At 43.3% G+C, this 17255-nt stretch overlaps 1 protein-coding gene across 5 annotated transcripts in view; it reads left to right on the plus strand.

Annotated features, from left to right (window-relative positions):
- The window catches only part of iqsec1b (IQ motif and Sec7 domain ArfGEF 1b), a 232011-nt gene that overhangs the window by 122776 nt on the left and 91980 nt on the right, over window positions 1–17255 (plus strand). For all 5 annotated transcript variants that reach the window (XM_084927433.1, XM_084927434.1, XM_084927435.1 and 2 more), the window contains one exon: window positions 2794–2847. In XM_084927433.1, coding sequence (XP_084783559.1) covers window positions 2794–2847 — 54 coding nt within the window. The remainder of the gene's footprint in view (window positions 1–2793; window positions 2848–17255) is intronic.

Genomic DNA, 17255 nt, shown 5'->3' on the forward strand with positions numbered 1-17255 from the left:
TGTAGTTAGGTTTGCAGTTGTATATATTCAAGACAAGATTGTACCTCCAAAGGCACCGAGTGGACACATCAGAACAGAAGCCCCTAAAATTGCTTGATTGCTTACCTCCACTCCTTGACTGAGTTTAAACACAGTGCTTACAATTTCAGGCTGCAGGACATTTTGACTTTAGTTTACCTCTTTTTCCCCACTGGACCTGGATAAAACTGGCTTTAAATATTTTGTTGCCTATAACTAAAGTGAACTACAAAAAACAATGAAGCTGAATTCTTTTGATTTTTTTAAAGACTTGTATTTCTCTGTATTTCTCTGTCTGGAACGACTCTTACTCTTGTTTTCTTAATTTGTGATCAAGTGTAATGTGTCATTTATTATGTAGCTGTCTGTCTCAATTGTTGTGTATGCTTTTTTGCACACAGGTCTCAATCTCAGTGAGACTGAGATCTGTTTAAGTAAAGAATTTAATCATAATAATAATAACCCTTCCAGTTCTGCAGTTGTTGTTTCCTGATGATAAACAAAAGCAGTGATGTAGCCCACAGAGAATGCTGTGGATTGTCTGTGTCTGTGGGTTTTAGTAGTGAATCAGATGTGCACCAATGAAAACGTGCTGTTACTGATCTGTCGCAATCCATCAAAGTGATAAACGCACCCCGACCTATACCCCCACCTTCCTTCTGACCGAGCAGACTGAAAACATTTCCAACCTGAATCGGACACATTTGCTAAAACTACACAGTTCACCAAGCGAGGCGTGGCTGTTGGACTTTCAGCAATGTCTGCTATTTGAATGTCACTAAGTCTCCAGAGAGGGAAAGAAAAGGATCTTTGCTTTGAGCCATTGCTATTGTCATGACAACTGCTTTAAATGCCTCATCTGTGATTGATGTTTCACTGCTTCTTTCTACCTTGCCTCTTGTCATGTCAGAGAAGTTCAGTCATTCCTGCACATTGTGTATTCCTGTGAGAGATGTGCAGCCGAGCACAGCGGCATGTGATACATACAAAGCATATTCAGCAGTTCTGTTATCAGCTGAGTGATAGTACAGCTTTTTATTTTGTTGTTAAGCAATTTACCTGCCTCCCCTGCCTATTTCCAGCCTTCTGTGACTGTCTTCACTCCCCCCTTTCCCACTCTGTGATTGGGGCATATATCTTCCACAATGTTACACAACTTCACTCTTGCTCTACTCTTTAATGGAAGGTGTCACTGAGAAGCAGTCACCTCATTCCTGCTAAAACCAGCGTTTCCTCGCCTGCTTTCTTGAAAGCTTTTAACCCGACTCGACGAGAAAAGGGGCAGCACACAAGAAAGGTGTGGAACCATTTCTACCCAGGCTTACTCTGTTGTGTCATTCTGATTCCTTTACCTTGATAATCTTTTGTTTAGCAGGTTACAAGATGTAACCAGCTGGTTGGATGGATTATACATAGGTAACTCTTTTTTTTTCCCAACCGCTGCAGTCAGGGTTCAATCTCAAATTAAAGCATACCTGGCTCAGTTATGCATTTGTCAGAAATGCAACTTAAAACTGATGCATTTCAACTGGGAAGTAAAACTTTGCTGCAGTCATCGGTGCTGGTTGCCTATGGCACTTGTGAAGAGTCAGTGGAAACATACATCTTTTGCATTTTTCGGAACACTTTTCCTTGACCTAGAGTTTCAAAATGTCATGTGAAGAAAACAAGTTCATAAAAACTTTGGAAAAGACAAAAACATTGCCAAGAGAGTCCAAATGCATCACACAGCCAGAAGGGAATTACTCAGTGTCTTTTGTAATGAATACTCCTGTGCAGTCTATATTCAGTAAGATACCTATAAGAAAAAACAAAGGGACTGCAAACATAGTGTTAATCACCTACATCACTTCAATTTTATTTATATAGCGCAATCACATGACCCCGTATGAACAAGCACTTGGCGAAGGTGAGAATAAAAAACTCTCTATTAACAGGAAGCATCCTCCAGCAGAGCCAGGCTCAGGGAGCGGCGGGCGTTCTTTAGGACCTGTTAGGAGTGAGTGGAAAGAGCAGAGCAAAGACAGAAAAGAAGGCGACCTATAGTAGGGAGAGGCATGTACTGTAATGAAAAAGTATTTCGGAGTATTTTTTATTTTTTTTGCATAATTATTCTAACATTTTATTTTCAAAAATGAACAGGCAAAAGAGGATTTTTATAGAATACTGTTAAATGTTACTATATCATTAGAATCAGACTACTTTCATAATCCCTTAGGAAATTATGTCCATACGTTCGGACAAGATCGAGTGGGATCAAAACAGTGAGTGGGTCATTTACATTTGAGAGAAGCAAATTGAGTCTACTAATAAATTAAATGCTATATTTATGTTTTCTAGTTTTTCCTTGATGCAGCACTCTCTCACTGTAGCCACATTAACTGAGATTAAGGTCTGTACCTGCACAGTCATTTCACTGTAACGGGACTCATCAGCTCTGAATCAGAAGTGTGGACCAACCCTCATATTGACCAGCACGCCAATCCTCTGTCAGCACCTCAGTGACCTGATGTTGACTACATAGACAGGATCTAGTCCTTTAAACATTTCTAGTCTATTTGCATGAATATAAATTAAGTGGAGAATTTGTGGTGCGATGTGTAGCAGCAGTTATATCACCAGTCAGCTGTACGTGAGCCATCATCTCAACTGCTGCTGAACTTGAATGAGTGGCACACTAATTCAGTGTGTGTGTGTGTGTAAGGAGTGGGTAGGAGATTTAACTGTGTGGTAGTCGCTGTGTACCTAAGCTTTCTGCTTTCCTGTTCCCCCCAGACCAGACACAGAGGTCCCCAGCTCCGTAATGATTCACAGACGCCACCATCACTCGTGAGTAATTATTTGAATGTTGTACATATGGGAATTTTATGTCCATGTGCTGAAGTGTTAAAGCTGTGAAGCAAAAAACATCCAATCAAGAGAAGGGAAAATGTGTGCTTGGAATGCTAAGTCCTAGCAATTCATCTAGTTTCTTATTTCTTCATATGAAGGAAGAAATAAGGAGGAAACACACAGTGCACTTTTTACTGTTGTATGCTGATCTGTGCATATGTTGTGTGTGCATATTGTCAGCAACAAAAACAACCAGCGCTTCTCCTGGAGGCTAAAAAGTGGCTTCAACATTTTTCTGCTGCACTACAGAAGTAAAGGTGGACTTTATTTACGTAGCGCTGATGATGTCACACCAGAAGAGCTATTTTTAGAAAATGGTCTGAGGAAAACTGGTGGGGGTTTTTTCTTCCTCTCCTTCTTCTTTCCTGCACATTTCCTGGAACATTATTACTATTCAGAGCCCTTCGCATGTGCATGCTCCTCCCTCAGCGCGTTTAATCTCATTGTTTTGGTCAATTTAGAGAATCTATGAGCCACTGATTGCTTTCACAAAGCAAAGTTTGTCAGGCAACACACACACACATATACACACAGTCAACTTACTGTACGGAAGAATTTCCAGTGTGGTTTCATAATTACATGATACGTGTTGTTTATCATTTAAAGTGACGGACTGCATATTACTCTCAGTGCTTGCAGCCAGCAGGCATGATGGGAGATGCGGTGGGGTAGTGTTGACCTCGTGTTATTCCCACTACCCATCTGCCTACAAATCTCATCTGTTAGTCCCATGATCTTCATTAGGCGTTTTGTTTTCTCCGACATCCAGGGAGTCACATAAAAGTCATCATTTCTGCCTCACTAGTGCTGGATTGCATAAGAAAGAAGGAGCTTCCATCTGTTCCACCCAGGGCTGGCTTGTCTGCACTGAGCAGACTTTTCATCTTATTATCACACCAAAGCTGCCTCCCCCCTCCCACTAGAGCAAGGCACAGCAGCAAAGCTGTTCGTCTGTGATGGATGATCATGTGACCTGACCAAGCTCAAGGTCACTAGATTTCCTGAAGTTCCCCAGCTAAACATACCCTTCACGTGTCCAGCTGAGAAACATGGGCTTTCTTGTCTGCTTTAGTGTTAGAGAATAAGTAAACCTACTTCCATGACCTTACATGCACTAAGTAGATGCAGGTGTGAAAAAGCTGATGGCTCTATTATAATGAAGTCCATCTGTGTAATATACTGCTGCCCTGAATTACCTTAAAAATGGAAGGCCACGCTGAGTGCTCAGCATATTCAACTTGAAGTATAATGATAGATGGGACATTAGAGTGCCAAACGGAAAGCACCAGGTGCTGAAAAATGAAGCTCATGGAGAAGTGCGAAAAACTGCAGTACTACTCCTGGCCACTTGAGGTTGACTCCAGTGAGCCACTCCTTATACTTTACCAATGACCAACAACTACCAAATTTAAATGATAAACAAAGAATAGATTAGGTGGCTATGCCTAATCCATTATAGTAAATTCATGGTGTGAATATTTGTGACTGACAGATGGCCTGACATAGGCTGCTGTAGTCCTTGTTAGGCAAAGATACACAGTACTGTTGTGAAGCCTTGAACTGAGTATGATTTTACTTGGTGTTTTGAAGGTGGATGTGAAAACCAATGATTGGACTTGACTTTGAAACAGCAGCCATCTCATCCTCACTGGCTATCGATCTCTAAAGGATAATTAATATAATAGAGTAAGAAAGTGGATAATTGCCGACATTGGTACTTTATCAGTGACTATAGTTTACACACTTTGTTTTACTCTCAGGATTAAACTTGGGATTAAAATAGGAATTTAGCCAATAAAGTCATCATCAATCATAGAGCAAAGGAAGAAAACTATTTTAATTAGATTTATTATATTTTCGACATAATTCTTCGTGGTCAGGTGTGTTTCTGTGATTTTTTTCAATGGGATGGTACAGGCAGTGCCACTGCAATTGCTGATGTTGCACTTACATTCAAATAATGTATTAAAAATTAGCATAAAAGACCTAGTTTAAAGAGTTACTAAGAATCCCATTTGCAATTTGCACCTATGATTTATGAATTTCAAATCAGCTTAAGTTTTTCAAGCAGAAAGAGGATTTAGTAGTGGATCCTACAAAACTGATACTGTTCATCTAGTTGTAACATTTTCTGAGTTCCCTCTGAAAATGCTACAGCCAGATGAACAGAATCAGTTTTATGTCATTCATACAAGTCACTTTTTCAATCTCAATTGACTGCAGTTTTGCCTAACCTTATAAATGGTACAGTTTCAACATGACCATTTAAGGAGACACTTGGTGTCATTTTGAAAAGAAAACCTCCTTTTTTACAGGAAGAATCCGCGAGCAGAACCAGGGTCAGGGAGGGGTCTGCCGCAGGTCATCCAGGCCTTTATGTCTTTAAGATTGGTGTGTGTCATCTGTCCTCTTGGATAGATAAACCATGGTATCATCTACATAGCAATGAAAATGTAAGTTAATATTGCCTTAGGAAAGCTTTTTACATTTTTACGTAATGTAAAAAGAAGTGGTCCCAGCACAGAATCTTTTAGAACTAATTTTGTGAAAAAGACTCCCCATTTACATGAACAAATTGGATGGGAATTGATAAGAATTTAGCAATACCGATTCCATTATCGATATCACTTATTGATTCGATTCCTTATCAATTCTCGTTGGTTTCTCATTGGGTCCACTTTGAGAGTCACCATCATCTCTAAGCAGTGTATCAAAGACATTAAATTAGTGCAAATTAATTACATGTTGTGTGGTCAAAAGTTTGTGGATGCTGGATGTATTTCCCCTTGCCTGTGATCAGCATTGGGATCATTACGCATATTACACATAAAACTTTTCTTAAAAGTAATGCATTACATTACTTAATTATTCCCAGGGGAAAAGAACTTGTTGTAATACATTACTTTCATGTTACTCTTCAAAATGACCTAAAAGGCACTGTCTGATAATTACCATTCAACAGTATAAACCTATAGGATACAGTCCTACACACCAACACAAATCCCTACCCTAAAGAGGATACACATATGATCTTTCTATTAGTAGTACACAGAGCAGGCAAAGATAAAAAAAAATAGCACAAAGGGGCTTTAAAGGGATCACCACAGTGATTCTACGAAAGAAACACGAACAGCTAGAAACAGAGGCCACAGCCTTACCATCAGTTTGTTACCTGTTCAAGTTCAGAGTCTGGCTGATGGGCTCGGTTCAGCATTCACTCAGCTTTAATATCACTCTAAGTTCATGGCTGGGTTCTTGCTGTATATGCAGATGTTTGCAAAGAGCCAAAGTTGCATGAGCAGCACTTTACCATTGCATTCTCATTGTTTTGCGCAGTTAAAAAGTAATGTCCATATCGACAGTGTAGACTGTTTTCCTTCTCTGACACAAAAACTGAAATCATCTGTAGGGCAAGGAATTGGACTGCTCAGATTCCCATCCCTACTGGAGTCTATGAAATAGATATGATTCAAACTACAGTGGCAAAATTCATTTAATACCAAAGGTACGTTCTAATCTCTCTGGTAAAATCTTGTGGTTAATGGTACTAAATGTGGCACTGAGTTCTAACAAGACAAGCACAGTAAGGTACGTAACCATTAATAAAAATTCATCACATTTAAGATTTAAGTATTAAATACTATTTGAGCAGTCTGACAGAAATAGGGTCTAAAAGGTACATATATAAATGTTTTTGGGGTTTTTTTGTTACAATTTTATTGTGAAGCAATTCATGAAGTCATTACTAGCTAAAGTGAGGGGAATCCTCAAATCAACAGACCTAGGCTAGAGCGCTTAGAAGAAATCTGGGATTATTCTTGCTGTCGTCTTTCAGTGAGGAATTCTACGATCTTCTTGCTTTAGGGAAGGATTGTTTTTATAGAGCAAAGACCTGTTTTCTGGGCCAATCAACGGTCTTCTGAATCAGTGAATTGCCCTTTCATCTCCATTTTATGGGTTTAAAGTTTTCTTTTTAGAGAGCTGGTCGATTGGTATAATTCACAACAATACACTATTATACTATTACTCTGTTTGTTCTAAGGACAACCTATGGACACTTGATCCTTAGGTTGGACCAATTTTTGAAATGGAGTGGGCTAACCACATTTACTCGAAGCCTTTTTGATACGATGTTGTCTTGCTTCCCTGACCATTGTGTCTGCAGGCATAGTGTTCGCTCTGTGTTGTAGAATCCTGATGACACCCAGTTTGTTCGCCACTGGATGATGAGAGTCAAATCTTAAATACTGATTTCTTTACCGTAGAATTTTAGCATTGTGGTGAGGAAGACACTGACATCGCTCTGTGAGGACAACATTATCATCCTTCCGGCAGAAGAGGGTAGGTGCATGCTATTACTAGACCAGACAGACTGTCATGAGAAAATTTTCTCTTCCTAGTGACAAAAGTTCTTATGAGCCCTCGAAATGAGAACCTGGTGGCGAATACAGGAAAAAGGTAATAGATTAGATTAGTTTGTAAGAGATTGTAGGGTGACCCCACCCATGACAATAGGACCGCGCTCAACACTGACCACGTGTGTCTGTTCTTAGAACTACAATAACATATTTCATACACAAGGACCAGTGCTACAGGCAGAAATGTGTGTGCCCCATGGATTCCCCAGCTTCATCTATTGTGGCTGACTTTGATATGGAGGACATGGCTCTGTTGTCCTCTCTTGGAATATCACTGAGTCATTGGTTCGGGTATGTGATGACACCTGTATGAAAATTACATTCACCACAATTCACAGATCAAATTAACTCGATGGACAAACATATCAAGTTCACCAAGGAGGAAGTGAAAAATGACAGACTAGCGTTCTTGAAATTGCCATTAGGAATGGGGGACATTTAAAAGTCAATGTATACCATACCAACACAGATCAGTCAAGCCAGGATCCTTCTGACTGGGGGTAGCTGTAGCTCAGGAAGTAGAGCAGTCAGGTCATCTGCTAATCGGATGGTTGGTGGTTCTAGCCCTGGCTGCTCCAGTCTGCATGCTAAATATCCTTGAGGAAGATACTAACCCCAAGTTGCTCCCTGATGCATCCATCAGAGTTTGAAAGTGTGTGAATGTTAGATAGAAAGCACTTATATAGAAAAACCCTAGAAAAAGGTGCTTGTGTGAATGAGGCAAGCATGTCTTACTGAAAACTGATTGCAAGTCCGTGTTTTCAGTTATGCCACATCACCATAGAAGTGGATCACCTAAACTGGCTGCTGTTTTCTTTACCATTACCAATTGTGCTTGTGTTTTTATGGCTCTGCAAGGCCAAAATATCAGCTGTGAAAAGAGTTCTTTCTTTTGGAGTTTCGTACTATGAGTGATGCCTTTTACAGGACACTTTTTAATCTATTCTTAATGTAAAAGATTGATTACTGCATTATAGAAATTACACTTGTCTGCCTTACCCGTCTATGTACTGTAGCATACTTAGGTCATATTATTTTTCCTTACAATAATCAAATCAAGCAGGTAGAGCTGCAACACAGGGTTTTAAATTAATTGGTCTTTACCAGAATGTTCAGCATTTCTCCACAGAGCTTTCAACAGGATCTTTGGGCATCAGTATTGTTCCCTATTTCCATTTATTGCAAAGGTAAATCTATCCACAGGTCTATAATGATGGACCACTGAAATATTTAAGGAGCCAGTGGTTAAACTTTAATGTGTGTCTCAGTATTGCAGCTTTACATCTTGAAAGTTAGCTGTAGCTGTGTCGCATGGCCTTTTTGCATTACTTCAAACAGTTTAGGAATATGGCTAAATGATAAGGTAGTAAAGTAATCCTAAGCAGTACTGTCTTCCAGTTCCCTTTCTACCTGTTGTTTTAGGCAATGAGCATTTATGAATTGATTTTGACACCCTCACTGTATTGTAGAGGGAAAGCTGTGTGTATCTACGTAATGTGCAGCAGTGTTGCTGTTGCTGTTGGCCATAGATATATAAGAGCTCTTCGCCACAATGAGCCATGCCTGTTTTTAGTAGGCAATATTAATTAAAAATGGAAATTGTCCAATGGTGCATCAAATCAGACACTTCAGCTAATTAAGCATAACTTCATATATGTATTGTCATCATGCATGGAGAAGCTATAAATGGATTTGATATTTTACTGGTTCTCTTGTCACGGGTGTTTGTGCCAAACTGATGTAATTGTAAAGTCTCTCTCATGGCAGTGCTGTGGAGTATTAGAGATCAAAGACTTACTCTGTCATAAATCTGCATTGAGTAAATTTTATGAGGTGCCGTAAGGGACATTATTACTGAAACGCTCTCACGCACACTACTGAAACGCTCTCACACACACTACTGAAATGCTCTCACGCACACTACTGAAATGCTCTCACACACACTACTGAAACGCTCTCACACACACTACTGAAATGCTCTCACGCACACTACTGAAACGCTCTCACACACACTACTGAAATGCTCTCACACACACTACTGAAACGCTCTCACACACACTACTGAAACGCTCTCACACACACTACTGAAATGCTCTCACACACACTACTGAAACGCTCTCACACACACTACTGAAACGCTCTCACACACACTACTGAAACGCTCTCACACACACTACTGAAATGCTCTCACGCACACTACTGAAACGCTCTCACGCACACTACTGAAACGCTCTCACGCACACTACTGAAACGCTCTCACGCACACTACTGAAACGCTCTCACACACACTACTGAAACGCTCTCACACACACTACTGAAACGCTCTCACACACACTACTGAAACGCTCTCACACACACTACTGAAACGCTCTCACGCACACTACTGAAACGCTCTCACGCACACTACTGAAACGCTCTCACACACACTACTGAAACGCTCTCACACACACTACTGAAACGCTCTCACACACACTACTGAAACGCTCTCACACACACTACTGAAACGCTCTCACACACACTACTGAAATGCTCTCACACACACTACTGAAATTTTAGCTCTCACACACACAACTGAAACGCTCTCACACACACTACTGAAACGCTCTCACACACACTACTGAAATTTTAGCTCTCACACACACACAACTGAAACGCTCTCACACACACTACTGAAATTTTAGCTCTCACACACACAACTGAAACGCTCTCACACACACAACTGAAACGCTCTCACGCACACTACTGAAATTTTAGCTCTCACACACACTACTGAAATTTTAGCTCTCACGCACACTACTGAAACGCTCTCACACACACTACTGAAATTTTAGCTCTCACACACACAACTGAAACGCTCTCACGCACACTACTGAAATTTTAGCTCTCACACACACAACTGAAACGCTCTCACGCACACTACTGAAACGCTCTCACACACACTACTGAAATTTTAGCTCTCACACACACTACTGAAACGCTCTCACACACACAACTGAAACGCTCTCACGCACACTACTGAAACGCTCTCACACACACTACTGAAATTTTAGCTCTCACACACACAACTGAAACGCTCTCACGCACACTACTGAAATTTTAGCTCTCACACACACAACTGAAACGCTCTCACGCACACTACTGAAACGCTCTCACACACACTACTGAAATTTTAGCTCTCACACACACAACTGAAACGCTCTCACGCACACTACTGAAACGCTCTCACACACACTACTGAAATTTTAGCTCTCACACACACAACTGAAACGCTCTCACACACACTACTGAAATTTTAGCTCTCACACACACAACTGAAATGCTCTCACACACTCCACTGAAACCAGAGGCATTTCCGCTGAACAGGAAGTTGTTTCCTGACAAGGAAACTGATGGAAAAAGTGGTATATTTCAAAACACTACAAGGATGTCTACTCAGCAACCTGCTAGTATAGCAGTCCCCAACCTTTTTTGCGCCACGTAAAATATTGTCTAAACTGTTCTCAAAGTGAATATAACAAATTTTTGTGAACTGGTCCCACTGCCTCTGCTTCATTTGATTAAAATTTTTATGATATACAATAATTTCTCATCAGTGCTCCCAAAGTTATTGCTAGGGCAATGTCAGCTGTTTGATAAAAATGCAATAAGAAATTTGTTAGTAGTTTCTTCAAAGGCAAAATATTTCATAGTTACAACAGAATGGTTACATTGCATGGTTCTAATTTAGTTATTTCATATACACTGGATAAAGCATACTAAAAATTTATGAAATAGCCTATTCTACCTAAAGTTAAAGAAACACACTTTAAACAAAATTAATCCTGTGGCAGAATTTCTAAAAAAAAAAGAGATTTGGCTTTGAGGTGGATCAGTGTTCTTTTTGTACTGATGAAAATGAAACCCTAGAACATCTTTTTTTTCCTATGCCCTATCACACAATGTATTTGGTGCAACTTAAAAAATTGGATTTCCCTAAATATTAATGATGTGCCAGTATTTGAATTACATCATAATTTTTTTTTATATGGATCATCTAGCATTGGGTGTCCCAGACATTATTAACATCATCATACTTTTGAGTAAATATCATATCCATTGTGCTAAATGGAGGAACGCTAAGCCTTCTCTCCCTGGTTTTATTGATGATTTTAAGATATTTTTTTCTTTGCTAAAAAAGACAAAAAGCACATATGCCAAAAAAATAACCAGGATAATGCCCGTCTCCTGCTATTCTAAATTTTGACTTATGCTGAGGTTAATATATTGTTAAGTAATGCAGCTGTCTCACTAAGGTCCAGAATCGATTTGTTCCACGATTCGATTGAATTCGATTCGATTCAATTCAATTCGATTTGATTCTGGGAAATTTTGACAGTCAGAAATATTATAATTCAGATCAGTACATTTACATATTTTTGTATCTAAAAAAAGGAAGCTGACACACGCAAGACTTTATCAAAGGTATAAGCGTCACAGCAGATGCCTTTGTGTAAAAGTAGCTGAAGATAAAACACAGAAAAACATGAAGGTGATTTTTCCTGGCCTGGGATTTTATAAAAAATATTCTGCAGTACATCAAAAACGAAACAAAACCATTAATCAACATATGAACGTTACCTCTGACGTTCCAGCGGTTTTATTAGAGACACGGCTAAGCGTTTTGCATTTTGCATAATTTTAAAAAGTTTAAATTTGTTCAGTATTGAACGGCAGAAATTAGGTTTTCTTTTCGGAAGTATGTAAAATGAAAAAAAAAAAAAAACATCGGCCGACAGCGCTGTAAACAACGGTAGACTTGTGCGTAACAAGCAAGCGAATGTTAACCATTCCTCGCCGTCAGTCCCCTGACCGTGGTCGGGAGACGCGAGGGGAGATGCTTCCTCCAGGGCCGAAGTTTGTCCTCCTTCGGGGTTAACTCCCTTCACTTTTGTGGAGTAGTGAGGCAGACAGAAATCAGCCGAGGCACCGGAGAGTACTGAAGAGATGAGGCTTTAATAACAGTACTGCACACTTCGAAAAACACACTGCCTAGGCTGTAGCCCGTTAGAACGCTGCTCCCGGTCGCCTTCTCTACCCATGACACACTCTCTCTCTCTTTTTCCTTTTTCGCTCCCCGCGTTTTCTTCACGCGCATGCTCACACACATCACATACACTCCTTACTGCACCCAGTCACACACAAGACGAGAATTCCCGCAACACTACCCCCACTCTGGATGGCAATTAAACGATAATTCCACTCCAGCATTGTAATGCATAAAACTGGTACACAATCCCCTTTACCACTTGGAGCCTACAGGAGATAAAAGTGTTAGCCATTACTGCATATAAGGTGAGGTATAGTATCAACTAGTGCACTTCAGTGACAAAGACGTTGACTCTAGTAAGGTGTACATACATGTGCAAAATAAAGCATTTCAAGGGTTGTTAAGTAGAAAAGAAATTACACAATTGTAACTATTACATGGCGACCGGGAATAACTAACTTATCCTAGCATCTAGGAAGGCACAAATACAAATGGATAAGTGCATGTAGATAACCCCGTAGGTCCTTCAGATACTTTACTCACTTTTTTTTTTTTAAATGTAAACACTGGAACAATGAAAAATATAGCTCTCTTAAACCATTGTAGCTAACAGTGTAGGAGGCTGAAACGATTTAAACTTGAACTGAATCTTCAGTCCTACTTGGAACTGTCCATGGTAGGTAAACCAAGCTAAGTGATCCACACTCCATACCGGTCTGGAGCTCTGCGCCGACGAGTTGGTCGCTGAAACTGCTGGCCCAGGTGGTCTGGCTCACCCACCACACCCCCACCATTCTCATGGTCTACATGGGAAGGGGACGATGGGACAACCACAACCAGAGCGGGATCAGCTGCAACTGAGACGGAAGGCTGAGAGGAGCTGGGGCCATTGCCAGTTGCAGTAGAGAACAGACTGTGCAGACCCAGATCACGGTCTGCTGGGTCATCCTCTAAAGCTGGTGGTGGGACCTCTGTAGGTGACCACTGATGAGCTTGATCAAGGACCCAGGTATTGTCCAGTGGTTCGCGGCAGCGATAATGCTTTAGCTGGTCATGGTGGACAACTTTCACTTTAGACCTTGGGTTCTTCTGGATCCGATAAACTAGGTCATCCAATTGCCCCAGGACAAAGAATGGTCCTTCATACGATGGGAGGAACTTTCTGACCTTGTTCTTGATGTGACGTGTTCCTTTGATGAGATACCACACAGGATCTCCAGTCTTATACTGTGTGTGGCAACAGTTCTTGTCATATTGCCTTTTTGCGCGCTTGACTGACTCACCCAGGGCTTCCCTGGCGATGAGGTGGGCCAGCTCCAGCCGCTCACGCATTTGCTGCACATACTCTGGAGCTGAGGGTTGGTTGTCTGGATCAGGAGGTAGACCTGCGACAAGGTCCACCGGCTCACTCAGTTCTCGGCCAAACATCATGAAGTTTGGGGTGAAACCTGTAGCACTGTGTTTGGTCGCCCTGTAGGCCATAACAGCGTACGGGATCATCAGGTCCCAGTCCCAATGGCAACGCTCTGCTGTGGAGGCCAGGATCTTCTGGAGAGTGGCATTGAAACGTTCAACCTGGCCATCTGACTGGGGTCGGAATGGCGTTGTATGAGTCTTGTCTATGCCAAACAAACTGCACACCCCCTGGAACACATCAGATTCAAAATTGCGTCCCTGGTCACTGTGCAGTGCTTGAGGTATCCCGTAGCGGCACACCCACTCAGATGCAACGACCTCGGCAACGGTTGCAGCCCGTTCATCTGGGATAGGAAAGGCTTCAGTCCACTTTGTAAAATAGTCTTGTATCACAAGCACATATCGGTTTCTGCGCTCCGTCTCATTCAGTGGTCCCATAATGTCCAGCGCAACGCGCTCCATTGGGGCTCCTACCCGGACAGTTCCCATCGGAGCTTGCGGTGTCTTCTGGGGTCGGGCCCTGGATGCACAGCTGGTACAAGTACGGCACCAAAGAGCGACGTCTTCCCTCATGTGATACCAATAGAATCGGGTTCGTAGTCTGGCCACAGTCCTCTCGACACCAAAATGTCCACCCACTGGCCCTTCGTGCATCTGGCCCATCACTTCTGGTTGTAGCTTGCGTGGCAGTACGATTTGGGGATAGAACTGGGTCTCGTCAAGGCAGTAGAAGCGACGGACCAGAACTCCATCTCTGAAGTAGAGCCGTTTCCATTGAGCCCAGTATGTCTTAGTGGCTGGGCTGCATGGTGAAACAATAGTCCATGGGGGGCGCTCACTGCTGGCCTCCATCCAGGCGCGTATGGGTGCAATGTCTGCATCAGCGTCCTGGGCTTGGCTCAGCTCCCCCATGGTCCAGCCGTGAAACAGAGAAGCAGTATCAAGGATTTTAGCCACATATACTTTCTCAGTCAGCTTTACAGTGTGTGTATTAGTGGAAATGTTCTGGTGTGATATGTCTGTTCTAGTGTGAATTATCTGTTCTGAGATGTCTGTGTGTGTAGGAGTGTTTTGACATAAAATGTCTGACTTTGTAAGAGCAGTTTGGTCTAAAGTCTTTGTTTCTGGTGTAGTGGTGTTATGACTTACCCCCACTAGACACACCGCTGTAGTAGCCGGTTGTCCCTCCACCCTCACCGGACTCAGCAACAGGGAGCTGGTGTCAGAGTCCAACTCGCATTGGACTGCCCGATGACTGGTCCCCCCGAGATGCTTGGGGGGGTCCTGCACTCTGCATGGACAGGACTGGCGACAGGGTCTTCTGGAGAGGCTATCAGCATTGGTGTGCACTCGACCTGGACGGTGGATGATCTCAAAGTTGTACTCGGCAAGCTTCTTGAGCCATCGCGCTAACTGTCCTTCTGGCTCTTTCATTTTTGTTAGCCAGCGCAGGCTGCTGTGGTCTGTGCGCACTTTGAAAGGCCGTCCGAGGAGGTACTGGCGAAAATGGGACATGAAATCCACGACGGCTAGTAGTTCACGTCGTGTGGTGCAGTAGTTTTGTTCAGTTCTTGATAGCTTACGACTGCCATATGCCAGCACACGTTCCACGCCCTGTTGCATCTGTGACAGCACCGCGCCGATGCCAGTGTCGCTGGCATCAGTGTCTAGTGTCATTTCTCCATGGTCAAGTGGATAGCCAAGAACAGGGGCAGAGGTGAGTCGACACTTCAGCTTGTCGAAAGCTGCTTGGTGCTCAGCATGCCACTGAAAATGTGCGTTCTTCTTGGTCAGGTTGTGCAGGGGTTCGGCTATAGAGGCAAAATCTTTCACGAACCGGCGATAATATGAGGCCAGGCCGATGAAGCGTCTGACCTCCTGGATGGACGTAGGTGTGGGCCACATCTGAACTTTTTGAACTTTGCTGGGGTCGGTAGCCACACCATGCTCGGATACCACATGGCCAAGATAAGCAACTTCGCGGCGAAAGAGGCAGCATTTGGCAGGTTTCAGTTTCAAGTTAGCTTGTTGAAGTCTATAAAATACCTGGCCAAGCCGTTGCAGCATCCCCGACACGTCCTTAGCCAGCACGATGATGTCGTCCAAGTAGACCAGGCAGGTCTCCCACTGCATGCCAGCCAGGACGCGGTCCATCAGCCGCTGGAACGTCGCCGGGGCATTGCATAGTCCAAATGGCATGACGTTCCACTCAAAGAGGCCTGTCCTAGTGCAGAAAGCGGCGGCCCTGCGTGCTCTAGGCGTCAGCTCAACCTGCCAGTAGCCTGATGCGAGGTCTAATGTGCTGAACCATCTGGCAGTTGAGAGTGTGTCCAGCGTGTCCTGGATGCGGGGCAGCGGGTAGGCGTCTGTTATGGTGCGGTCGTTGAGAGCCCTGTAGTCAATGCAGAGGCGGTATGTCCCATCTTTCTTACGCACCATAACGATGGGCGAGGCCCAACTGCTGCAGCTGCGTTGGGCGAGACCGCTCTGTAGACTGTCGTAGATCTGCTGATCAGCATTTTGCTGCTTTTCCCCTGCCATTCTTCGTGGATTTTGTTTGACTGGGGCACCAGGACGGGTTATGATGTCATGCTGCACAAGGCTGGTTCGGCCCAGGTCAGCAGGCCCTGTAGAAAACACATGTCCATAAGTGCAAAGCAAGCGTTTCAGTTGGAGCTGTTCATAGTCATTGAGGTCTGTGGAGCTCTGGGCATAGAGCTCCTGCAGATGCAGAGGAACCACAGGAGGGCTGGTCAGAGAGTCTGCAGCTGGGGAGACCATGGAGGGTTCCACGGCCTCAGCTGGCTGGAGGAGCCCGGCAATGGATCCTTCCTTAATTGTTACTGCTTTATTGCCAAGGTTAAAAAGGCGAAGTGGGACAGCTTTGGAAGGCTGTGCGTTGACTAGGACTCTGGCGATAAGTACTTTATGCTTCTCAACAAAACCTTTGGTGGGACTAAGCATCATGTCACCTCGAGCTGCTGCACCAGGATGCACATTGCCTTTCCCCATATACTCTTGCCCCGGTTCCACCACCACAGTTCTAGCTATTCTCACTGCGTGTGACTTTGTACTGGCTTCGGTTTGGTAGTAGAGCACCTCTTCACCGAACAGAATGATGCGGCGTTTGCCGAAATCAAGACGTGCTTCAGCTTGAGTGAGGAAGGGATGCCCAAGCAGCACCTCATTTCCTGCTATATCTGCCACCAGGAAGTCAACATCCACCTGTCGATTGTTGATATTGGCAGGTATCTGGGCTTCACCTAGCACCGGCACGTCCCCAGGTCCCACACCAAGCAAGGTCTCAACAACTGAGGGCTGTAGTGGTGGCCTCACGTCTGGGTGGATGGAGTTGTAGTAGGGCAGCGGCAGCACGCTCCTCCGGGCCCCACTGTCCAAAACAGCACATACCTCCACTTCGTAGAGGCGCATGGGGATACTCATTTCTTGGCTTTGGCACTTAAGGTGGAGCACGGTGGGTTTTG

This window comes from Perissodus microlepis, chromosome 5 (assembly GCF_051167445.1).
Source record: "Perissodus microlepis isolate ML-2025 ecotype Zambia chromosome 5, ASM5116744v1, whole genome shotgun sequence".
In the NCBI taxonomy this organism is placed as follows: Eukaryota; Metazoa; Chordata; class Actinopteri; order Cichliformes; family Cichlidae; genus Perissodus; species Perissodus microlepis.